This window comes from Anabrus simplex, chromosome 1 (genome assembly GCF_040414725.1).
Source record: "Anabrus simplex isolate iqAnaSimp1 chromosome 1, ASM4041472v1, whole genome shotgun sequence".
Taxonomy (NCBI): domain Eukaryota; kingdom Metazoa; phylum Arthropoda; class Insecta; order Orthoptera; family Tettigoniidae; genus Anabrus; species Anabrus simplex.
The window spans coordinates 470996102-471023808 of record NC_090265.1 but is presented as its reverse complement, the minus strand read 5'-3'; the positions used below and the strand labels follow the sequence as shown (position 1 = coordinate 471023808).

The following is a 27707-nucleotide window of genomic DNA, read 5'->3' as shown; positions in this document are numbered from 1 at the left end:
GTATATTTTGTGATTATTTGTGCAATTCGCACAATAAATCGAATTTCACAATATTTCGCGAGTTCATTTTGCGAAAATATGGTACTTTAAGTACCTAGAAGGTCATATATAGGCAAGAAAGGAGATATGAAAAACATTGGTGCGTATCGCTCTTACCAAAAAATACAGCCCCTACTACAGATACTCTGTTTTATACGTTTTATGATTTCATCCCTCAATATAATAAACATTAATGGCGACAGTGCACTGCCTTACTTGAGACCTTTTTTTGTATAACATGTTTCAGAGTCACCTCTTCTCACTTGTACTCTGGTTTTACTTTCACGATACAACATTTTTATCTTGTTAATTAACGATTTTGGTACATTCCTTTTCAGTAGGCATTCCCATACATGTTTTCTCTTAACTGTATCATAAGCTTTTTCCAGATCCGAAGATATGAAGATGATTTCCTTGTTCCTTTCCAGATGTTTTTCCATTATCGTTCGCACTGTAAATATCAACTGTCTTACTAATAAACGGTGTATAACTTTTATACAAGGTTTATACATCGTTTATATGAAATTTGTTACTAATAAACCGTGTATAAGCCTCCTGTGTATACATCTGTGTCAGTTATTCATTGAATTGCTTTACAGACCAGGACCCTTGTATTAGTGTTGTATAGCAGCGAGTAGCGGAAAAAGAAACGAGTGAGCAGTTTATTTTTGTGGTATTTACTGCCTGCAGTAATATAATCGTGGTGAAATATTCAACTTATCCATTTAACATTGAACACACATCGAAAGAATGGACGATAACGTTGATGATCTTCATGATATTTTAAACATAGGAGACATACACCACTTACAGGTTAAGGAGGCTAGACATCTTCATAAGGTAAAACACTTTAAAGAAACAGAATGACAATGAATAACTATAAATGAAATGATGGTTGGACATATTTTTGTGTAATAATGTCTTAGAGATCGGGCCAGCTAGGAAGACATCCGGTGAGGGGAAGTGTGCGAGTGAGAAATCAGTGCAGTAGGAGCAAGAACGCTGACTTCCCCTTCTCACTTAGTGTTGTGGCGACGTACAGTTGACCCGAAATATTTGTTATAACTGACATGTAACAGTCACACTCCGCAGATTTTCAGTTAGTGGAATTCCCTTCCGGCTGTAAATTACAGACAAACCTTCCTTGTTGTGATATGACGAGTAGTCAATTACGAGAACACTGCGAGGTGGAAGTTATCTTTCATATCTTTCATTCTCTTAAAAAAAAAAAAATTCACTATTCATGTCATCATGGTAGTCGCCACTTGCTGCCAGACTTCCAGATTAGCAGACAGTTCTCGATGAAACCCATTTCACCGCCAGCATGTACAACTACCCTCCACCCGATACTGGGCATTTTTAATAAACCTTTTGTATTTAACGTCATATTTTCCATTAGGATGCGCTTGTTAGTGTTAGTTTTTTCTGGTGATATCCTAATGATTGAAGAATTCGCTTGACACGAGTATTGGATCTTTTGAACTTTAAGTCTTTACCTAACTTTGCACGAATTTTTGAAACTGTAGGTAAACATTTTTCATCTAAATAAAAATTGCTAATAATAAGACGTACGGCACCTTCGTCAAAGTCGTCCAATCCAGTAATATTCTTTGTGCGCATTAGGTTTTTGTTTGGTGTTTCAAACAGACTATCCATAGGTTTTCCTAATTCTTTCGTTTTTCACTCTTAATCCATACCAAAGAACTTTCTGACACTCCAACAGCTGCTGCTACTCTTTCCTGCATTATTTTTTTACAATCTATCACAAACTTTTCTTCCATTGTCTCCCTTTCCATAAAGTCTATAACGTTCCAAGATTGCTGCACGAGTCTGACTCTTTAGCACCTTATGATGCAGGCTACTTTTAATGCCTTCCATACTGTTACAGATAGGCCTAACGTACACTACCACTAACCATAGGAAATTAGAAAGCAGAGCGCGGCAGCTGAGTGTAAACTTATGCACTGAACTGTCCTTGTAGCAGGAGCTCTGTTAGGAGGGGATACGCTACGCGAGATAGTCCAAAGTGCGCATGCTCTCCCAGATGTCTTCCTAGCTGGCCCGGGACTTTTGAAATTGCAAGTTTACAGTTGAACCTCGATTATACGTTCCTGGAAACTACGTTTTCCGGTACTTTTCGTTCAAGTTACGTGGTCCCTCGAGCATCCTAATTAAATCACGTTGTAAAAATCCCGCATTACCCGTTCCTCGAAGAAACGATTTCCCGGATCAACCATCCAGAAATTTCAGTCCCATCAACGCTAAATCTTTGATCACGCGTTTTTCAAGAAACTGCATCTCACGAAAGGACGGCTGTGGCATACTTACGGATCTTGGTGATAACGTCTCGTCATTGCGGTAATTTGAGGAAGTACTGTACTGGAAAAGCGATCGGCGGCGAACTTGCATAAAGGACTATCTTAGCATCGCATTCAGGTTGTATTGTTTAGAGAATCCGTGGAAATCATAAAGCAGAGAGTGTCCACGACAATTGTAAGGAGACAGAGTGTATTTCGACAGCTCTACTTGAAGATGGAACGAATTTCGTCAAATGTTCGTACTTGCAAAACGTCTACATTATGTCCAGGGTTAGATGTTTATTATTTTTTTTTTTTTTCGAGTGTGTCGCCAAACAGGTTTTCGGCATTTCCCTCAGGGCACTGTATAGTCACTGGGCTTTCAGGCAGGTTCGAAACTGCTGCTTCTTAAGTAACACAAATTTACAGTAGTATTTTAATATTATCGTTTATGAGACCAGAACAGATGTTGCACCTTACATACATAAAGCCATAGAAGGTTTTGGGATTGCCTATTACTGTTTTTGTCCTAATATAACACTGGGAATTTCACGTTTGTGTGTTCAAATGTTGTCAAAACCGCAGTTGTTTTATTTGCGCACGTTGCATTTACAGCTTTGTATCATTTCACACTCGTACCGACTTGTACAGCGAGCGCGCTTTCCAGCTGAGCTCAAGGTCGCGAATAATCGTAATTTCGGAAGTGTTAATGATATGTTTCTCTTTCCAATTTGATTGTGGTTAGTGACCGGCAGAATTGAATTTAATGCATTCGAGAACTTGAAGATCGATACTTACATTTGAAACAATTCAAAACCATATTCTCGAGTTCAACATAACTTTGAAAAGCCGATGTAGGCCTAATTTATGCGGTACAAGATTTCCATAAACTGACAACGAACAGTATTCCGGTGACGAAATTACAATAGAAGGTAAAAAATAGGATTTTGCCATCATGTTGGGCGCTTTTGTATCTAATGTGCTTTTATTAGATTAGAGAATTTAAAAGCTATTTGTGGTCGATTGTTGTTTGGCTTGCAGTTACGGGTATTAGATTTTTCGAAGAGTTTGGCTCTGGCTGATCAAAGTTGCTGAACTGAAAGAAGTTTTCAGAGCAAAACTGATGAAGTATCCCCGGTAAAATTGAATGTAAAGTTTCGAGATTTTTAAGTTGCGTACCGGTAATTAATGTTTGAAGCCAGACCTGCGGTCTAACTTGCCTGCCTCTCACCCGGAGGGCCCGGGTTCGATTACCGGCCAGGTCAGGCATTCTTACCTCGATATGAGGGCTGGTTCCAGGTTCACTCATTCTACGATTACCTTTAATTGAGGAGCTATTGAATGGTGAGATGGCGGCCCCAGTCTAGAGAACCCGGAATAACAAGTTAGATACATATATACAAGTCAACAAGTTAGATACATGTATACAAGTATATAATATTTACAAACATACACAGACAAGAAACATGTTTTATAGCAGAATGTCCTGTTAGGTGATCACTGTATGGTTTCCTCTGTTGGTTCCAAAAAGTCACTCGGGCTACCTGTGTAGGAACGTCGTGTACATTCAATTACAATATGGGGGATCGTGTGCCGAGATGCACCACAGTCGCACTCTGGTGATGAAATAAATTTCCACTTTAAAGGGCATCCCTGCATCGTCCATGATTTGTTCTCACCCAGTTCGGAGTGGTCCAAATCTTACGCGGTAGATCAGGGATGGCGAACCTATGCCACGCGTGTCACTAGGTGACACGCGAACATGATTTTGGTGGCACACCACATGCACATATGAACGTTTTTATGTACGTCTTGTACTACGGACTATACATATATCTTGCATGGTATAGTTACAGTGTTTCAGGTTTAAGAAATAAATGCCGAAAATCTTAATTCTAGTTCCATTCGGACGTGCGTTATTGCAACACATCAACGCTGATACGTCCAGAAGTCAAGTGAGATAAATATCAGATGCGTCCGACGAACCATTCACTCATCCACATCAGTCAATTAGCGAAGTTTAGCTTGTGTCTGGTTGCAAAATCGCGTAATTATTGGTAGTGTGCAACTGTTTATTGTTTTGAATTTTGTAAGACAAATAAACAGTTGCCAAAAAAATTGTCCCAACTTCGATATTTGGAGAAATTATTGCCCTTTATTTCAAAACCTCATTTTGCACAAATGATTGATTTCAAAGTCAATTTTTAATTGGTTAGGTACTGACAGTTTAGAAATGGAGTTGACTGAATTTCAGGAAAGCAATTCCTACAACTTGGTGAAGAATTGGTGAAAATCGAGTGTGTTGATGGTGAATATTATTTCCCTGAGAACAGCGGAACAGCCTCCCACAAATGTTTTCGGCCTTGTTTGAGTCATCATACGCCTGCGAACAACTATTTTATGCAATGAACGTTGTGAACTGTCAGCTGTCACAAACCGTCTTAGTTCAGACCTTAGTGCTTCTTGTGTGTTATCGAAGACAATAAGTTAAGAACCTAACATAAATGACATAGCTACTAAGATTCGGCAACGAGTTTCACACTAAAGTCCTTCGGCAATATTAGTATTTTTGATTTCTATACCCAATAATACTCAATGACGAAGTGTGTTACAGTGGGCGCTTATTATATTTAAACTAAAATAATGTTAGGTATTCTAAAAATTACACATTAAAATGTATTTTTGCGGTATTGTCAAAATACGACCACGGGACATGCAATGAAATGTATGCTGTTATTTTACGGTGTATATGTAATAACATATTATGAAACATAATTTGGAATTAGGCATGCAAGTCGGGGGTGGGTTGGGGGGTGAGGTGGTTGTAGCCATTCCAAAGGAAAATAACAAGTGGCACAGTGTACAATTCAGAAAAATAAACCAGACTTAAAATGGCACACTAGTTGGAAAAGGTTCGCCATCCCTGCGGTAGATGATGTCCTCCAGGAAGGTGTTCACCAGAAAAGATGTTGTGTAAGGAACTGTCTGTGGCAACTTTCCAGTGACTTCTCCATTCTTCTAAAGGGTGAAAATTCCCATCAGCCAATGTGACAGCATCACGCAAAGATGGATGACGTGACTTGAGCCTCGTTGTCTTGAGAACAGGCGGTTGAGGGTTCGTTTCTATCTTCTTGAACTCTTGAATGAGAGCATTTGGTCTTCTTAAATCAGGTGGCATTATACCTGACAGAATTGGTAGCCATTAAAGGGGTGTGGACTGGATAGTACCAGATATTAACTGCATGCTAGCATTCAGTTGAGTATCAATGAGTCTTGTATATGGGCTATTCAGTCAAACTGGTGCACAGTACTCAGCACATGAGAAAACCAGTCCCAAAGCAGAAGATCTTAAAGTCTTTGCTGATGAACCCCAACTTGAGCCCCACATTTTCTGAAGGATATTACGTGTTTTGAGCTTTTTGGGCAGATCCATAAGATGTTCTTTGTAAGATAGTGTGCGATCAAGTGTAATGCCCAAATAGTTTGGATACCAGCTGTGCTGAAGTTCACGATGACAGAAACATGTGAAGTTTAATGCCAGCTTGGCGATTATTCAGGTGAAAACTTGACACTTCTGTTTTGTTAGGGTTAGGATTCAGTCTCCATTTCTTGAAGTACGTTTCAAGTGAAATCAGGTCTTTGTAGCACTTCTTCTGTCACACTAAGGTCTCGATGTTGAGTGGCTAGTGTTATATCATCAGCATAACAGAATATGCATGATGATGCTTCTGGGAAATCGAAGATATACAAATTGAACAGTAGGGGAGACTGTACCAATCCTTGAGGTAATCCATTTTTGAGCTTCCTTTCTCTACTCATACTGTTTACCATACACACTCGAAATCTTCTGTCATTGAGCATATTATTTATAACCTACACGATGGTCCTACAGGGTACAATTTGGAGAAGCTTCTAAATTATTCCTTCCCTCCGGACTGTGTCAAATGCTGCTGTAAGATCAATGAATGCAGCTGAGGCCTCTACGAAGACCTTTCTCAAATTTGAGTATAAAAGGGACATATTCCTTGACATAAAAAGTAGTATAACTTGAAAACTGTATGTAATATGATTTCCATACTTTGTGGTTGAATATGCAGATATATGATGTATAAATGCCTAACAGAAACTTTTTTGATCAAATCTTTCCTTTAGCTGCAAAACAGTTTTACCTTTCTCCTGAAAAGTAAGGATTTTGGAATGTATACCCTTTTCAACACACCGATTCAGTTACAATTGCTTACGTTTTCCATACTATCCCAGTTAGGAGCTCTTGGTCTTTTCTTAAGCTTTTCTATTTCTTTCGTTGGCATTCATTACACAAGCAAGCTGAAGAAATATTGATATATATAAACCAATTTCTAGCTGTCTCACTTTGTGTGGCCACTGCCTTTTCAATATGCTGTGCTACTGTGCGACTTTCTGGAAAATTTTGCTCAGATAACCAGCAGAAGTGATCATAAAGGCGGTGAATGTGCGAAATACATCAGTGAACTGCAGGAAGAGATTCCTATGACTTGAAACGAGTGTATACGTGCTACTAGTAAAACAATGTGCATACCACGTTTATTAGTAAGAAACATATCCAATGTTTATACAGGGTTTATTCACTTTATAACTATGCAAGAGTTAACAACTATATAAGGACTTTTTATTAGTAAGGCTGCAAGTCTATTGCTGATCTATTCAGTCTAAAGCCATATTGTTCTTCCTCTGTTTCTATTATATCCCTCAGTCTTTTGTCTATGACTTTCTCCATTATTTTTAGCCCATATGATAATAGGGTTATACCTCTATAATTTTCACTTTTCTTCCTATTTCTTTTTTTGAACAGTGGTACAATGCTTCCTTGTTGCCAATCTTCAGGTATCCTTTCATCCTTCCATATGGCATTGAGGGCTGTGTATAGCCACTGTAGTCCAATGCTTCCTGCTGCCGTAATCATATCAGCATTGAATTTGTCTTTTCCACTTGCTTTACCTTTGGTAATTGCTTTCACTGCCCTTTCAAGTTCCAACCATGTTATCATGTTCTCTTCTTTTTCTCTGTTTTTCAAAATACTTTGTCATCACCTTCTGAAGACCCTTTTTGTCGTGTACTATGGATCTATCTTCTCTCTCTAATGCCTCTATTTTTCTTGATTTATTCTTTTTGATTTTATTACTCTGTATAATAGTTTCTGATTTCATTGATTATCTTGCTCAATTTTGTTGGTAAACTCTCCCCAACATTTCTCCTCTTCTTCCTTACTTGTAGTTTCAATCTTTTGTATTCCACATGTAACCTTTCTATCTTATCCCTCTGATACTTTTTTGCTTTTCCTTATCCATTTCTTTCTTCACCTTGTTCCTTTCTTTTATTTTGTCTGTCCACCACCGTGTCTCCTTTCCCTTAACCTTTGCTTTTGTTTTTCTGCATACCTACCTTAATTGCTGCTTCCACAAATGTCTGTCTTAAATTGTCCCACTCTTCTTCTCCACTTCATATTTCTGTGTTAGGCAATACAATTTCAGGGATTTTTACTTGTTTTAATTCCACAATTAATAATCTATGATCATCTTCCATACTTTCACTGGGGATTATCTTCGTATTCATGACATATCTTCCCCATTCTCGGTCTATTATAAAATTGATGAATGTTCCATACTGTCCATCCCAACTATATCGGCTGATCTTATGGCTATTCCTCTTCATAAATCATGTGCTCTTTATTATCAGGTTATTTCTGATGCAAAAGTCCAACAGTTTCTCTCCATCTTCATTTCAATCGTCATACCCGTGTGGGCCCAGAACATTCTCATACCCCATTCTATGGTTTTCCACATGAGCTTTCAGATCTCCCATTATCATGATCCCATCTCCAACAATATGTGTTTCCAGTTCATTGAGGAACTCTTCTTCCACGCTACATCCTGTCTGTGAAGCATACACCTGTACTATCTTCAGTAGTTCCTTGTTTACATGTACTGTATGTGCATTATTATAATTATTTCATTTACATACTCAACTTCAGCTATTGTTTCAAGATTCTGATTCACTACAAATCCCACTTCATTTCCTTTTCTTTACTGTTACCCATCTAGTAGAATGTGTTACCCTTTCTTAGTTTCTTCATTCCTTTCCATTTTACTTCACTTAATCCCAGGATGTCAAGTTTTTGTCTCTCCATTAGATCAATCAATTCATTTTCCTTCCCATTCATTGTTAAAATATTTATTGTTTCAAATCAGGTTTTGTTGTCTGATCTAACACTTGCACGAACATCAGCATTACCATCATACTGTGCAACTGTGAGACTTGTCAATTCCATTTCCATTTTTAAACTTCCATCCAAGGCTTGCATTATAGTTGAAACCAAGTACACATTTTCTCATCTACTGACCTGCTAAGCCTAGCGCATTTGAGGATGTTCTTTCGGGGTTTACTCCCTTAGCCTTCGAAGATCCCTCTTCTCCACAAGACAGTGGCTTCCTCTTCTAATTTCCCTCAGAGAGGATGGGTTGCCTCATTCAAAATCTTCACCATTCCGAAGGTCTCCTTCTCTGCCTAAGATGCTGTTAAGGTCTTCACCTGTAACCCCGGGCATGGGTTCTGCGTTATACCCCATGAGACTGGCACATGGAACGTACCCATGATTGGGTATGTTTCTACTCTTAAGAAATTACATCTTTCTGGTCAGAATTGCTTATGGCATTCAATAGTATTCAACTACTGCAATGGATGTGGGCAAAATACGCAAAACATTTTTGAAGTGGAAATAGCACCTTTTGAACAGATGCTCCTCGTTTGTTTACAGACCTGTTCAAGCACTAGATAAGCAATTTATGCTAATGATTAGCTCATAGGAAATGAATTTTATATTAATCGATATTGAAGAGCAATATAGTGTAAAACAAAAGCTAAAAGTTTCCATCTATTCAATACTATTTGTTGTAACCTTAAGAAAAGTTACATATATTTGTTGAAACTAGTTTTGGTCTTACTAGAGACCATCATCAGTCAAAATCAAAGTTAAGGCAAGACATGAATATAGATAAAATTTATGAAGCCCTTGCTTAATTAATTCTTTAGATAACTCTGATCACTTGTTTATTCTGTGTAGTCGACATGTAGAAAATTTCTTGCAGATATTTTTCATAGACATATTCGCAAATTTTAAAATTCATGCATTTCCACTAAAAACAGCCTGGCACTTTACAGCAGTAGAGTGGAGGCACAGGGCATCATAAATTTTATCTATAATCATGTCTTGCCGTAACTGATTTTGACTAATGATGGCCTCTAGTAAGACTGAAACTAGTTTCAACAAAAAAAATGTATGTAACTTTTTTTAAGGTTACAACTGTACCATTACACTATTCCAAAAGTGAAATTCCGATTGATTTAGAGTAATCACAATTACCCCCTGTAAAGTTAAACAGAACGAATAACTTGAAAAATACATTAGAAATGTAGAATAACACAGTGTTCAAATTTACATGATTACGAGGGCGGTGAGAAAGACAAAAATTGGTGAATTAGATTGTATTGCAAACTGTGCACTTCATAACATAAATTTGTCTAATTGGGTAGCTTGCACACGATCTGTAACGATACTTGGTGTACGTCCTTACTACTCTCGCTGTCCTGGGTGTTGGTCTGTATCTACCGTCCTCGACCTCAGGTCGTATTGTTACAGATCGTGTGCAAGCTACCCATTTAGATGAATTTGAACACACTGAAACTCCTAACACAACAGTGTATCCTCCGAAAGCAAATAAATTAAAGCAAGATAAACAATCTAGTTTACGAGCCTTTAGAACAAGTACTAAAGGAACTTTAAAACAAGTTTTATACCTGGTGATAAGAACCTGGGGCACTCAAAGGAAAACAACTTCCAACACACTCCAACTATACTCATTGAAAAGTGGATCAGAATTTTTAAGCATATTCACATACTTTATAAGACATTTTAAGCTATTTTAACTACCAATAAGTATTTTTAATGTTAGACGCTAAGTATCACTAAGCAACCACCTTCACCTCCGCACAATCCACACACAACCCTCTACCCCCCCAACACTGCCTTCCTCCCTAAATTAGTTTATGTTTTTAGTTTCCCATGGGATATTTTTTAAGATTGACTAAGGAACACAACTAAGCTTCTGTTCGTACAGCTATTGACTGCAAAGCAGTTGAAACATGTACCATATTTGTTAATTTTCTTATAGATTTGCCAAAGGCAAAGATAAAAAGTATCGATTAAGTGGAAAAATGTTTTTGTGATTAAAAGAATTAGATTGTTACGAAACTCAACATAAAAAGATCCTTTACAAAATAAAATGCCTATCTTTGAGAGAAGGCATATCGCATTTGAGTTGGAAACACATTAATAGAAGAAACTTCAAGAAAAGAAGAGATTTAAATGAAATAATATTATCTACAAGAAGACGTCAAAGGAATGCATAAAAATATTGGCGAATATTGATAAGACTCGTAAAGCTCAAGAAAAGCAGCCAACGAGATTTGAAAGACAGCCAAGCTACTACACCAAGAAAGAAATACCTATCAAAGAAGCAATAATCCAGAATAACATTACATTACAACAATAGAACCGATTACGCCAATCACATACAGCACACACATCGAATTTAAATCAGACATGTTGGGAATCTGAAATAGAAATTAGTAGCTAACTAGAGAAACCTTAAAGGAATAATCATTACTACAACAGAAGGCCTAGAATATAACATTATGCATCAGCTGATTTCACACGTCTTCATTCAATTTTAATTTGCTCAAGATAAGACGATGAAGTATCTTTAAAAAGATGAGTGTAGGATTGTCTGGAGTGACCTAAGCTAGATCGAGATGAGCCAAGACTGCACCCGATAACTGCAGCACCAGCCATTGGGATGACGATCACTACCATCGACACGGGATGAAAGAGATAAATCATCCCAGAAGCACAAGAAACAAAAAAGGGGAGATAAGTTTCTTGTATAAAACATGTAGAATAATAGATCTTGTTAGAGTAGTTAATTTCTTATCAGAGAAACATTAATTGTCTGTTAAATGTTTCATACAAGATTTAATATGGTTGATTCTCACGAGTGATTGATCAATAAGTAGAAACAAAGAGAGTAGGCAGTATTTTACTGCCATATAACCAAACCACAATAAGACTTTAGAGCAGGGCTTCTCAACGTGCACGCACTGTGCGCGGTGCAAAAGACTACTTCGCTTGGTTGACCAGAGTGCAGACCATCACTCCTCGATTTGGAGCAATAGCGCTGTCTCTCTCTTACCCCACGCCTGTCTCGCTCGCTCCCCCTGTCTCCCTCTTCCTCACTTGCTCCATAGCGCTCCAAATCCGAGCCGAGCTTAGCCGAGTAGCTCAGAGGTGAAGCGTTGGTCCGAGCCGAGCTGAGTGGGACCAATGCACTGCGCACAGAAACTCTGTGCCACAGTTTGCATGCGTGAGTTTTTGGGCGTTTGAGAGGCCCTGCTTTCGAGTAAACAGGAGCAGTTATGATGCTAGAGTTTCCAAGTGCTAGGCTAAAAATGAAGGTAGTCGAGAAAGGTTATTAATCATGAAAGGAGTACATGAATACAATAAGATGCAAGGTCACAAGTAATGAAAAGTTATCAGACAGAAGAGATATTGGTACAAGCGAGAAGACAATGACGCCAACGAAGAGAATGCATGGGAAGAAAGTCATACGTGCGTCAAGAAAGGTTAAATATGAAGAGATTAGAGAATACAAGAAGAAATATGAAGGAAAATGGATATTGAGGAGGTTATAATATTGTAATATGTAAGTTATGGAAGATTAAATGACGATAGGCATACTACAATGAAATAAAAGAAGAAAGTGAGTGCTTGAAGAAAATATTTAATTGATTGACGCAAGCAAGGGTCAAATGTATTCGATTTAGAGCAATATTGCATTCTGTCTTCAATATAGATGTTATGTTGATTGTAACAGGCTATAACCTACATAAAAAAGCTATACTAGGGTCACATTAACGAGAGATATTCCCATAAGAAGTAGTATGCATGCACTTGAACATCATATTATAAAATTATTCTGAGACTTACATTACTTGAGATTGTTATTGGCATAAGTAAATAGAGATGATAGTCAACTGCTACTCTGCAGGTAAGAAAGTAGACGAGGCTAGACTGCATAACATCTTCCAGGATGAGATGTCCTTGTATATATTAAATAATGTTACGCGAGATTGTATAAATATTAGTTGATTGAGTCATGCAAAACTTAGCATACCTTGTTAGGCAAGATGATTACTGTGATGTACATATTAAGATTAATTAAAACATACTTTAAAATGCTAGGATAGGTTAGTTGATTTTAAGGCAAACTTGTGCCACATATTACAAGAAACTTATTCTTTTTCTTGTTGCTTAGACCAAGAACTAGTAAAAATCCTGAGAAAATGCTATTCGTGCTAATTAATGAACAGTAAATTAATGTGATAAGGAAGAATATGAATGTCACTTCAAATAAATGATGTTAGTCATGAAATAAATGAAATAACTTAGGTAATGAAGCTTATATTCCCAGACTCAGATTGTAAATTTCAATTTCAGGTACAAATGTTGTAAGAATAACAAAAGGAAGCACATTTCAGTGTTGATAAGATGATGAAGGAAGAATATGAACAATGATCAGCAAAATGAACTTTACAAACGTTACAAAGTCAATTATTTTGAACCATAATGTAATAATTTCACTTTTCTTCCAAGATTTGCTCCCTCTATTAATAAATACTAGTGGTTAATATTAACTTGAGTCTTATTTATAGTAATAAGATGCTTTAGAGTTGAGATAATAAATTAAGAGTTAATCAGCATTAATGTGTCGGGATGGAGACATCCATCGGGTCGACCAGCACATAACATTACTCCACAAATCTACGTCTTCTTCGTATCCCACGTAAAAAAAAAATTTTAAAAATTAATCGACAACTCTAAGAAGCTGGATGGGATTTCCTTTTACGTTCACCATCCTGGACGCGGGAAGCCGCGTACAACAGGTAGTATTGAACAGTTGAAAACCTTTAGCTTTTGTTTTACACTAGTGATTAACTTATGTGAATATTTTCCACAGACTACTTGTACAGAGAACATGTGTCAAGAGGTTTTGATCTGTATACAGTTTAGAGTTCAATTGGCATTGTCGTTGCTTACGACGCACATTGGACCTGAGGCTGAGACTGAAGTGTAGGGAGTTCAATCAAACGGGATCTTGTCTTCACAAAATCACATCTCAGTTCTTGTATTGCTTGAAAAATATAATCATGTTGAGATATTCTCTGTCCCGTAACTTACTTGTAGACTCCCCATGAATTTATTGTTGCTAGATCAAATGCAGTATTACCCCGCATTTATGTTCCTGGCTTTTACATTTTCCCGTCTTTCACAACATTCTTTGTTGGTACCCTGAGATTTCCTATGCTCACAGTGTATTAAAATCCTCAAATTTACATTTGCGACATTTTATGCTTCCCACCATTTACAGGCCATTCGAGAGGAAAAAATTTGAAGTAACATGGCGTTGTAACTAACCTAAAACGCTTTGAGTAACCATGGCATGATGACCAAATCAAAGAACCATGGTCTATAATATCCCTTAGAACTCTCAGTATTGAACTTCCGCTTAACCAACGCAGCGCATTCTTTGATATCAGGTATTTTCCACAACGTCCTAAACCTTATTTTCAAATCCGACAACGAGTTGAATTAACAAAACCACAACACAGAGTGAGACAGTGGGATTCGAACCCACTATCTCCTGGATGCAAGTTCACAGCCGCGCGCGCCTAACTGCACGGCCAACTCGCCCAGTGGTCTAGTGAAATGCTAGAATTCAGTTTTGTCCTATTATATTGATATCAACATTTCAGTCAATCACTACTGATCTGCATTTAGGGCAGTCGCCCAGATGACAGTTTCCCTATCTGTTGTATTCCTAGCCTTTTCTTAAATGATCGCAAAGAAATTAGAAATTTATTGAACATCTCCCTTGGTAAGTTATTCCAATCCCTAACTCCCCTTCCTATAAACTAATATTTGCCCTAATTTGTACTCTTGAATTCCAGCTTGCTTGTGTAATGAACGCCACAAAAAAATGGAAAAGCTTAAGAAAAGATCAAGAGCTCCTAACTGGGATAGTACGGAAAACGTAGGCAATTGTAATAGAATCGGTGAGTTGAAAAGGGTACACATTCCGAAATAGTTACTTTTCAGGAGAAAGGAAAAACTGTTTTGTAGCTAAAAAAGAGGTTTGATCAAAAAAAATGTTTCTATTAGGCATTTATACATCATATATCTGCATATGGAAATCATATTATGTACGGTTTTCAAGGTATTTTTTTAATACTCAAATTTGAGAAAGATCTTTGTAGAGGCATATAATGTATAATAAGCTTGGAATTTCAAAAGTCTATTAAGCAGTAACACATTATTACACTAAATACACCCAACCATAATTTCTTTTATAGTTTTTCATTGCCATTCCGTCTCTTTAAAGTGTTTTACTTTACGAAGATGTCTAGCCTCTATAACTTCTAAAAGGTGTATGTCTTCTATGTTCAAAATATCGTGAAGATCATCATTATCGTCCATTCTTTCACTGTGTGTTCAATGTTTAAATGGATAAGTCGAATATTTTACCACGATTATATTACTGCAGACAATAAATACCGTGAAAATAAACTGCTTGCTCTTTTCTTTTTCCGCTACTCACTGCTGTACAACGCTTATACAAGGATCCTGTTCTGTATAAGCAATTCAATGAACTACTATAACAGATGTATACACAGGAGGCTTATACACGGTTTATTAGTAACGAATTTCACATAAACGGTGTATGTACCTTGCAGTGAATCTGTAATGTTGTTTTAGGAATTTTTGGACATATTGCTCCAGGGACACCGGCCTTGTGGATTTTTGGCAACGCTTTAGCGGTTGGTAGGCTGGGATTCATGCTAATTAATTTTTGCTTCTCAAATTCGTTAAAGAGGAAAGACGATTTCTTCAGTGTTTGTTTCAATTGCTTCTGCAAGGACTGAGTCGGGTCTTTCTTAATAATAGAAAAAGAGTCATCGTTTGAGATGATGGAAACATTAGCTAAGAGACCGAGGCTTGACATTACAGAAGCATGTCTAATACATTTAGACCAGTATTATAACGCTAACCTAAATTTGAATGAAATTTTGGAGAAACCCAAAGTATTATATGACTGCTTTATTCTATTACTTGACAAGCTAAAAATTCCAGAAAATTTGTCAGTCTTTTGAACTCTACGTAACAGTTTTTCATACTACTGTCTTCATCCACAACGCCCCCCCCCCCCCCCCCCAGACCCTCTCCTACATTGTCAATGTTCCAGAAACATTCCCCTTGCCGCCCCTACGCACTCGTGCTGCAGTCGCTGCGTAAAGTACACAGCCGTTGAGGTGAGTCGGCTTCATGAATAGTTGTATTCAATAAGGTTTTTAACATTTTTTCTCGCCTTCTATTAACATTCGGCTTTCATCATTACAGGGTGTATTGAACTGAGAGGCTATGCCCGCTTAACAACATCAGGACAAATAATCACAGTTCCAACCATTAGATATACAACATAAGAACTACGTTTCCACACATCAATAAACTTCAGAAGACTGCGCAGTTTAGCAATTTAATGAACACACTGAGTTTTTAATCCAATAAATGGCTAGCAATGCATCTGTGAAATGAACATTTTAACATTATAAGACTTGATTCAACTCTAATATTTCAATTTTAAGATTCTATTTGAACTCTATTTTTACGAGTGTATAGAATAATGGCCATCGCAGAATAATGAAGATAATTCATCACTCAGAGATGAGATTTTACATTTTTGACTCACAAATGTTATCTTGTTGTAAATTAGAGTTTTTAAACTTAACATTAGATAGATATTTAGGAGTTAAATATATCAATATGTTGTTTTATATTGTTATATATCCAAGTTTTTCTTAACTTATTATGCAGCTGATGATGGTGCCTAAATGAGCACCGAAACTAGTTCTGCAATAAAAACCATCTAACAACAGTGTATTTGTATTGAACAAGGTGGAACCTATAAGATTTTTATTTCATTACTATGAGAGTATTAAATGTTAAACATTAATTTATTGAAACCACCTATTCAATACTGGTTGAGTCTTTATGACTTAAAGACTTTATGACTTAAAGACTCAACCAGTATTGAATAGGTGGTTTCAATAAATTAATTTTTAACATTTAATAATTGAATATCAATACGGTCAAAATGAAAATAATCACTTGTGTTTACTGTGAGAGTGTGGTCTTCCTTCTTGGTTTGTGTTCCATCCTTACACCTGGAGGACTAAGCTTTGCTGGCTGTAAACCATCTTGAAGTTCAATTGTAAGACATAAGATGACACCACGGCATAGTGGCCTGATGGTACATCCTATTTCCACTGAAATATCAATTTTCAATACTGTATTCAATATTCAATATTGTATTGAATTAAAAGTCTGATTTCCGGTAATGGGACCAGCATTGTTCTTTGAATTACAGATTATCGTTATTTTGAATGAAACCACTTAAGTAAGCAAAACTGTACTTCAGGTTTTAGGAACGAGAGATTCTTTCAAATTGTGAGGAATTTTTATTAACCAATTTTCGAATTATGAAGGTTCTACTGAATTTCTCATCAAAGGTTAAGCCACTCTCACTGGTGAAAGTATTCTTCTAATAGAAAAATGAAATTTTCTTCTACTACTTTTCCTACATTTATGAACCTGCTGACTACAAAAGGGAGACACTGAGTTTTTAAGCCAAAATGGTCCAGAAACCAAAATTGAGTTTTTTACGCTTGAGGCACATGGCAATATTTTATTCGCCTGCAGCCATTTTTTAATGTCCTGCTGGAAAGTTCTGATGCAGCTACTGTAATTTTATACACAATTAGTTTTTCTCAAAACTTCATAATCTAGTATTTTCTTCTTACTTAGCATGCCTGAGATGCAGTGAAGTGTGTGTCCATTTTGAAAAATAATCCTATCTGACACAGATACCTTGAGTCATATATAAAAATTTGAGACTTCCTAACAAGAATGCAAACCAGAGATAGGGGGGAAGTAGGTACTTTAATAAAAGCAGCAGTAATATACTGTTTCAAATAATAACACCAATGATTATTCACATCCCCCTAAGAACTATCACAGTAAAGTTTCAAACTAAAAAGCTCAAAAAATGGTATGCAAGGGTTGTTTTGAAATTATTCACTTTTTTTTTTTTTACATTTGTTATAAATCTGAAACTATTTTCCAGACTGTTGCAAATTTTAGAATAATTGTAATTTTGGTAACATAAACCAACTTGCAAAATATTGTGAATATTGAATCAAAATTGCAAAACTTAAACTTAAAAACTTATGAAAGTTAAGGGGGCACCCTTAACTTTCATGAATAATTATTAGTGATGTTTAACAAACTGTATTTTTCATTGTTATGATTTAGTTTGTGATGAAGATTAAGGTTCATATGAATTTTAGAACATCACTTTGTCTCTCCTTAGGGAATGGATATTGAATGGTGTTCCAGTGCAGAAACAGGTTTACCCAAGCCAGACTTGGTACTTTTCCTTAACTTGAGTCCAGATGTCGTGAAGGAACGAGGTGGATTTGGTGAGGAAAGATACGAAATCTCTGAATTTCAGGAGAAAGTCCTTTCCAATTACATGAAGTTATTGGACAAATCTTGGGAGGTAAGCAGTATTTAACATTGGTATATCTGATTCACATAATGATTTACAGTAGAAGTCCGTTATAGCCAGAATTCATAACGGCGAAAAATTTACTCGCTATAGCAGATTGTCGTTATATCCAACATTACTGTACAATCCGTATGTAATGGCAATCCGTTTGTTCAAAACTTGAGTTTTTGCAGATTTCCATACTACGGCTTACTCGAAAGTTGTTTTTCTAATTCTGAGACGTGAATGTGGATATTCAATTTGATTCTGAAGAACTGGAGTAGTATCACTCCAGTGGCTTCTGTGGCAAACGTTTCAGTTTTCTTATTCAAACACCTAGCCTAACTTAACCGCATATGTATCATGAAAACATATTTCAAACACCATTAGCCCTTTCAGACCTGAAAGAAAACTGGCAGTGTGAATTTTTGTTTGTACATCAAAAACTGACTAAAATGCTCTTTAACTCTCTTGGTGCCAGGCGGTAGTGCGAGCACCCGGCCTTTAAATTGCCAGAGCTGATCTGGTCGGCCTTTAAGAATCCAGTCGGAAGTTGCCAGAGCCGATTACATCGGCCGGCTTAAATTTCTGTGGTATACGTAATTTTGAGGCAACCTATAGTGACGTGCTTACTTTTGTTACAACCAGTAGTAAAGGGGCTACACTTTATTGTGTGCCTGGCCTTGCTTTGGCAGTTCTAAGAGGGTGTTATACCTTTCACAAGAGTCGTTTCCTGTGTTTACAAATACCGCTAACCGGTCAGTAAGAGATTGCTCCTTGCAGTGAGTGGATTTGTGACAGGAAAATGGCATGTCGTTCACGTGATATTTTTTTTCAGCAGGTATTGATGACAATAAATTAATTTGGAACAGTGCGAAGTTAACGCGGATGATTTATCGGATAGCGATAGGGAATTTAGTTCAGAGAGTAGCGACGAAATTACACCGGACACGTCCGCGGAATCACCGCAGCTAAAGAAGAGACGTTTAATTGTGTCTAACAGCATTAAAGCTACTCTGAATATGGTGGGAGATGAAACTAGTGATAACGAAAATGATGATGATGTCTCTGGAGAACATTTTGTGGAAATTTGTCCCTATGAACCCGACAACATTCCTCAACCTCCTGTCTCCTTCAAGGAAGTTCTTGGACCTAAACATGCCCTACCGTCTGATTCTCCGCCCATATCATACTTCAATTTACTTTTCACTTACTCTATGCTAAACCTTATAGTCACATATAGTCCTCTATCATTACCTAAATGCTGGTCTCCGTGGCCAAGTGTAGCATGCCTGCCTCTCACCCGGAGGTCATGTGTTCGATTCCCGCCCAGGCCAAGAATTTTCGCCTGGTCCTGAGGGTTGGTTCGAGGTCCACTCAATCTAAGTGACCCTAAGTGATTGCAATTGAGGATATATCTGAGGGTGAGAGGGTGATCCCGGTCTGGAAAACCAAGAATAATTACCGAGAGGATCCGTCTCACTGACCATGATTCACCTCGTAAACTGCAGGTACCGAACTGAGCAGCGGTGGCTTAGTAGGTCAAAGCAAATCACGGCTTTAGTGCCATACATTTCTTAATTTCGTAAATTCTGTTGTATTGTAAAATTATTTTTCTAATGTATACTGCAACAGAAAAAACGAGAAACTGTTTTTTCTGAAATCAAAAAACTATAATATCAACTACTATTTTTTACTTATTTAATATTTCAGAATTTAATACTGTGTTGTACGCACGTAGAAAATTTCTTGTCAGTATTTGCCAAACATCGATACACGTACGCGAATTTTATTGGTGAGTAAAATTGTCTTGTTTTTACTAGTGACATATGTTTCAATTTTTATTTTTTACGTTTTTATTTTTCTCATTCAAATTAGTTATTCTATAGAATTGTATTTAGAAATACATTATACATAATTACGTATATTCTTTTGTATCGTAAATTACTTTTCAAAGTAGATATTGAGAGAGAAAGTGCGAAAATATTTTTCTCTTCCTAAAAATAAACGATTTCAACAACTATAAATCAACAATAAAACGTCTTTGACTCTTTATATCACTCCAAACCAGTTTCTTATTCTACGTAGTCGATATGTAGAAAATTTCATGCCGGTATTTGCTATACAGCGGTAGATATACGTGAATTTTAAAATACATGTATTTCCACTGAAAACGGCCTGGCACTTTACAGTAGTAGAGTGGAGGCGGAGCTCTGGCCTCTTCCAGCTGATGGGGAGCGGCCGACCAGATCGGCTCTTGGCTCCAAGAGGGTTAATACATATATTTGATTTTATTCTATAAAATAAAAATTAACATCTGAGAAAAAGCACCCACACAATTGTGCATGTCAGGACTTAATTCACTGCGTACAAAAATGAAAATTACCTCAATGCATGTGAATATACATATGTACATGATCAAATGTTCTATGTATTTTACAGTGGGGAATAATTTAAAACAATTAAATCTTCGTTGAAACACAAGTAAAGATTACATTTTCTACACTGAGGACGAGTTTTGCTTTTACTGCCCTTTTGGCACCAGCACCTTGTCGTCAGATCTGAAAGAAAACTGGAGATGTGAATTTTTGTGCGTACATCAGAAACTTACTAAAATGCTCTCAAATACATGTTTTTACAGTTTATTTTACAAAATGAGAACTTTCAGCTTAAAAACAGAACCCACACAATTGTGCGTGTCAAGACTTAATTCACTACTTACAAAAAATATAAATTTAAAAATTTCAGCTCAGTACGTGTGAATATACACATGAACATGATCAAATGTTCTATTTTACAGTGTGGAACGATCTATTTTAAACAATTAAAACCTTATACATTACATTTCTCACGTAGAGTACGAGTTCTGCTTTCACAGTCCTTTTGGTGGCAGCACCCTGCACTCTTGCATTTACCGGGCGAGTTGGCCGTGCGCGTAGGGGCGCGCGGCTGTGAGCTTGCATCCGGGAGATAGTAGGTTCGAATCCCACTATCGGCAGCCCTGAGATGGTTTTCCGTGGTTTCCCATTTTCACACCAGGCAAATGCTGGGGCTGTACCTTAATTAAGGCCACGGCCGCTTCCTTCCAACTCCTAGGCCTTTCCCATCCCATCGTCGCCATAAGACCTATCTGTGTCGGTGCGACGTAAAGCCCCTAGCAAAAAAAAACACTCTTGCATGCATTGCCTGTAGGGAAACCTAGCCTGCACACATGTGCGTATCAACATTCAAAACCTCATGGTATTACGTACGATGTTGTAAGTTCACAATTTACATTCGCTAAACAATTTACACACTTCATTGATTATATTCTGATATTCAGTTGAGCTTCTAGATTAATATGAATGCAATAAAAAAATATTTATTTTAGGCATTACTGCTTCCCGCCATCTTGCCGATGAACTGTATTTTTAAACTTTTCTTCCTGCCCCCTTGTGGGCAAGCGCTAAATAAAAACAAGTACATTCCACGTGTCCCGCACAAGCACTGCAGTCCGGTCTAGCATCAAGAAAATGTCAAATAAGCTCAGACATTAATAAAATACGAACCCGCACAGTTGTGCGTACACGGTCTGAAAGGGGTAGAGTAATGTTAACCTTTTCGCTATAAATTACTCAGGAACAACTTTTCCAAAATTTAATCAGACGTGAGAATATACAGTGAAACCTCGTAGTGCACGTTCCTCATTAAGACGATTTCTCGCTTAGCACGTCGTAAATTCGAAGTCCCGATTCACGTCATATTAAATCTATTTAAAAATACCTCATTTGTCGCATCACAAAATTTCATTATTACCGCTAAATGCGATCACATTTTTTCCAGCCCCGAAATTGTTCTTTGTCATCCCTTGTGAAAGGAACGTGATTTCCAACACAGATGAGAGCCCTCGCCATGGTAGGCAGGTCAGGGAAAGTTACGTGAAAACAGGAAATGCCCTTGAATTCCATGATTTTAGACAGTAAATTATAGCTTTGTGGAACGAGCCATTAATCTCGGGAAAGTTCAGTTTTGCTCTCTGGTTTTCATTGATATTGCTGAATAACCCAATAAGCCTGTTTGTGTTTGTATTTCGCATTCCATTCAGAAGTTAGAAGAGTGTAATCTGCAATAATGTGCTGATACTTTCACGGGGCTGCACAACAAAAGTTTTTATATATGTTGTCAGGTTGTTTTAATACACTGTTTCTATTTTAATAAGCCCCAGTGGAAAAGACTTTCATATTTGTTCTCTGATCTTTTTCACCATGCCTTTTAATACTCTCATCGCATCTTTAGAAATGGTAAGTGGCCTATATCTTTCACTGTACTCATGCATACAGGACGTAAAATGCAGGCATGTCAGAAAAAAGACCTATCAAGTGTTTATACATTCGTATTGGATAGTTTTTATTCATTTATTCAATAGTATGTTTTCTCGCTTTACACATTATGTCCCCCGCAGAAATGCCTAACGAGGTTCTACTGAATAAACTAATCTCCGAAATCAGTCATCCACTCTGTGCCGTATTTTGAGGTGCATCACATTCCTGTTTAATTTCAGCTTGCATCCGGGAGATAGTAGGTTCGAATCCCACTATCGGCAGCCCTGAAAATGGTTTTCCGTGGTTTCCCATTTTCACACCAGGCAAATGCTGGGGTTGTACCTTAATTAAGGCCACGGCCGCTTCCTTCCAACTCCTAGGCCTTTCCTATCCCACCGTCGCCATAAGACCTATCTGTGTCGGTGCGACGTAAAGCCCCTAGCAAAAAAAAAAATTTCAGTAGCCTACATAGTTTTAAAATTAAGCGATCGTTTACTTCAGTCTTTATTTGTAACGAGTTAACTACTGCTATCGGCCACGTTATTTATGCATTTATTATGAAAACATGTTCTCTTTCATTTTGAATTTTGCTTATAGAACACCAGTCGACGAGTATTACTAATCTACTCCAATATCGCCTTCGAGTTCAAGTGTCGACGAGAGAACTCGCTAGTGCACATAGTGAAAATCTATACCGAATATGGTGATCACATTCAATATAATCGCTGGAATGCATAAATATGGATAATGGAAAAAAATTATGCACGCTTAATCGCTTGTAATAACGAATACATCAGTGATAGGATTCTTGCTGTAACAGAAGGATAATACCCAGTTTAATAAGGGATTTTCAAGGGACAGAAAAGAGCTGGCATTATAACGGAGTTCTCGCTTATGCCGTACTCACTATAGCGGACTTCTGCTGTATATGATTTTTGTTTGTGTGGCGGTTAAAGAACAGGATATAGAAAGTGAGTCTAAAGTTCATTATAAGACTAAATTCCAATACAATATATCAAGTAAATGATATTAAGTAAGTCTTGGGACTAGTTTCAGCCACTTAGTGGCCATCTTCAGCCACGTAAAAATTAAACAAACTATGTGATAACTAAAACGTATGTATACCAGACAAAGACAGTGTTGTAGAAGTAATTATAACATTAATATATATATAAACAAAAATGAAGGTTATGACCTTCTTGTCACAATATGATGTCTTTAAGTTGACTTAGGACCTCAGGCAAAGAAGTAAATCTGGAAATGATAGCCAGAATTAGAAATGAATAAATATACAGAAAAGAAATAATTATTTGAGACTCACCTCTAATGTCTGATGTAGAACAAGCACTGACTTCCTGGAGGGAGCAGGCAGGCCATGTAAACAAAGGAATGAATAGGGAACAAGCACTGACTTGCTGTAGGAAGCAGGCAATGTGAACAAAGGAGTAAACAAGGAGAGGAGGGGAGGGGAAGGGGGTGGGTGAGGAAGGAGAAAAACGGGTGTCTAAGGTGGGGCTGAAGGATAAGAAAAGAAAAACTGCTGCTGAGAGAGGAATTTAAAGATTATAAAATAAAGAATTATTTTTATCTGAGGCATGATTCCTCCAGGAAGTCAGTGCTTGTTTTACATCAGACATTAGGGGCGAGTCTCGTAAATAATTTTTCTCCTTTTTAATTTCTTTTCTGTATATTTATTCATTCCTAATTCTGGCTATCATTTCCAGATTTACTTCTTTGCCTGGGGTCCTAAGAAAGTTTAAAGACATCATATTGTGACAAGAAGATCATAACCTTAATATTTGTTATTATATATATTTTAATGTTATAATTATTCCTAAAACATTATCTTTGTCTGGTGTACATATATTTTAGTCATCACATAATTTGTTTAATTTTTATTTGGCTGAAGATGGCCACTCAGTGGCTGAAACTAGTCCCAAGACTTACGTAATATCATTTACTTGATATATTGTATTGAAAAGGTGGACCCTCTTGTCAATTTATTCTTATAATTGCACTTCAGTATGAACAAAAATGAAATTTATAGCTTATAATCTGAAGTTCATTTTCTACTTGGTTTTCACTTCTGTCTTTCAGTATTCATGGATGTTTCTAACAGTTTTATTTTCATTATATACCGTAGGTAGAGGTGTGAAATGATGGCATTAACTTTTTCAATCAGTCACTACTGATCTGCATTTAAGGCAATCGCCTAGGTGGCAGATACCTTCTCTGATGTTTTCCTAGTCTTTTCTTAAATGATTTCAAAGAAATTGGAAATTTATTGAACATCTCCCTTGATAAGTTATTCCAATCCCTAACTCCCCTTCCTATAAATTAATATTTGCCCCAGTTTGTCCTCTTGCATTCCAATTTTATCTTTATACTCTGATCTTTCCTACTTTTAAAGGCACCACTCAAATTTATTCGTCTACTAATGTCATACCACATCATCTCTCCACTAACAGCTCGGAACATACCACGTATGTACAGAACAAATATTTCAGGTTCCCTATGGGAATTAACATCTTTATCATCATACCACGTAGTCGAGCAGCTCATCTCCTTTTTGTGCTGCTGTATATTACACCCGTTTGAGCATGGTCATTGTGCTCATCAGGGATCGGGTCACAATTAATATGGATGATGATGTAGGCAGGCTGGTGTGTAAAATAGTTAGACCAGCTCATAAATAAAGACAGTGTGACTGCTCTTCGATATAGATGATGACAAAAGACTAAATTTATGCACAAATAGAATGTAATTTTACATGAAAAAGTCATAATATTCTTTAGTATTAAGTTCCTTTAATTGCATCATTATTATTTTTGGAATCAACATTAATTATTATGTTTAATTGACATGGATGTCATTTAGATCCTTGTGTTGAATAAACAAGTAAGAGTCCACCTTTTCAATACTGTTCAATACTCATAAACAGAATTAATTTCCATATTTTTTAACAGTACATGTTTTGTCCCCTTTAGGGACATCCTCAGCTGTAAGAAGATTGAGTACAAGAAGTCCAAAAAGTTAAAGATACACAATAAATAGTTAACTAAAAAGAATATATGACATGCACTTCTTGAAGGAACACTACTATAGTTCAAAAAGTGTCTGATGGTAGATAGGGATCCAAATGTGCTGGATTGTACAGTCCCAAATAAAGAAAGTGTTAGAAAGGTGTGCAGCAAAGATTAAAATTGTTAAACACATTAAAATAAAATGAATGTCATTTTAAACCTTGTGTCCTTAAAATTAAGTGAAACCTGATTAAGATATCACAGGAATGAAAATGTACCTTTTACATGTTGACGTTGCATTCCTTTAAGCTTCCTGAAGCTATCTAACATTTGTATTCTTCCACTATTCAAAGCATTACAATACTGTAAATTGTGGTCTTTTTGTTGCTAATCCTTGCTAACATTCTTCACATTTTTACACAGAGATGGAAAACATTAAACAACATTATCTGGGAAATGGTACTTGGTAGCACTTCCACATCTTCCTACCTTCATTTCACAATTGGCCCTGGAAAGATACCATTCCAGAAATCTTCATTTTCAGCTGTTTTTTGTCACGTAGGCAGCCATTTTCATATCGGGCATCTTCTCATTGTTGGGGAAAGGCATTGTCTGGATATGCCAGACACATAGGCAGAAAGAACGTCGAAATGTGCTGGAGTTCAGGCCATTGATATGCTGGTAGGCAGAAAAAAGCCTTTCTTTCACTGCCGTAGACAAACTGGTTAAATGTCGACACACACTGAATGAATTCTTCGCGTGTCTTGCCACAGAACAACGAAGTTTTTACTGGCGAGAGGAACACGCCAAGTGTAACAACCCGATTTGCCAGAAACTTAGCTCAGTGAAAGAGGGATCGAAACGAGCAGACACGTGTTTCGGCTTATTCATAGACACTAGATCATTTCCGAGAAAATTACTGTCAAAGTTTTCAACGTGCGTTATGTGCCTATTAGCACATAGCAAGTTCAGATGACGCGATGGTGCAGTGGCTTTCACTGCTACCTCACACTTTTGCGCCCTGTGTCCAAATCCTGATGAATTCCTGTTTACTCTATTTCATTTATTTATTTTTATCCATTGACGATTACTACACGAATGGTTTTGTTCAATATACATATTGTGAAATGTAGTTGTCCTTTTTCGTTTATTAATGTTCTGTCCTGTAAATTAATTTTAAAACATGAAAGGTTCTACACTTGTTGCACATCAAAGGGATATCACGACTAGACGCGATAAAATAAAGATTCAGGTATTGATTCCTAATCAATTGAAAGCACCAGTTTTTCGGAAAAAGGATCCATTATGCTTGGTTTGTCACAAACTTATTGCCAACACATCATATCTTCAGTAATGTTAACGACATTTCTTTCACGAGAAATGTAATTGTAGCAAACCTGCCCTTGTGTGATGTTTGTGGTGTACGAAATTTCTGTTTCAAATGTTTCTGCTATCGGTATCATCAAAGAGAATGTACCATATCTCCCTGAAGCATTCATATAAGAATGAACTTACTAAACATTTCCCTTATACCTTATATACATTTATTTATTTTAATTTTTTAGCCAACATAGGGCTACTTTAGTCAGGTTTATGGAGGTTTTTCTTCTTTTTGTCAACCCAGTACTATTTCATCCTTTCTGAACCTAATTTTCTTTCTGCTTCTGGAATCACTCTTCCTATTCTCTGCTTGTTGATTTTCATCTGTGGTCTAGTATGTTTATCTTTCAATAGCTTGAGTGTATTTGTTTTGTATTTTAAATCTTCTATTATAATATGTAACTCTCTCATGTCTTTTTTTAAATTCTGTGGTCTATCTAATATTATTCTTACTCTTCCATAATTTTTCTATTATTTTTCTACTGATTCTATTTTCTGGTGACCATATAAGATGCCCTAAGAATAATATTCCTTTCTTATTTTCATTGTGCTGGTCACAGGTTCTATTTCTTTATAAACTGTTTCGTTGGGAGGTAGTCTTCAGACTCTGTTTACTTGATGATTTTTATTTAAACAGGTTCTCACTATTCTCCTTTCTAACTTGAGTACTCAGTCTATTGCAATTGTGTTTATTGTTTTGAATAATGTTTCACATGCATATGTAATTTGTGGCTGGGTGGCTGTTTTGTAGTGTTTCAATTTGGTTGCTATTGAGAGAGACTTTTTATTATATGTATTCTTGGTAACACGCTGTGCTGTAACCAGTTGATCTATTCTGTTTTGCTCTGCTGGTTTCTTGTTCAGGTTATATATGATTATTTCACCTAAATATGTAAATTTTTCTACAATTTTTAT

The 27707-nt window shown here is 36.7% G+C and overlaps 1 protein-coding gene across 1 annotated transcript in view; it reads left to right on the top strand.

The window, feature by feature from the left end:
• Positions 1-27707, top strand: part of LOC136856964 (thymidylate kinase) — a 116709-nt gene that overhangs the window by 76190 nt on the left and 12812 nt on the right. Inside the window, exon 5 of the mRNA XM_067135258.2 lies at positions 17912-18100. Within this exon, the coding sequence (XP_066991359.2) occupies positions 17912-18100 (189 nt within the window). The remainder of the gene's footprint in view (positions 1-17911; positions 18101-27707) is intronic.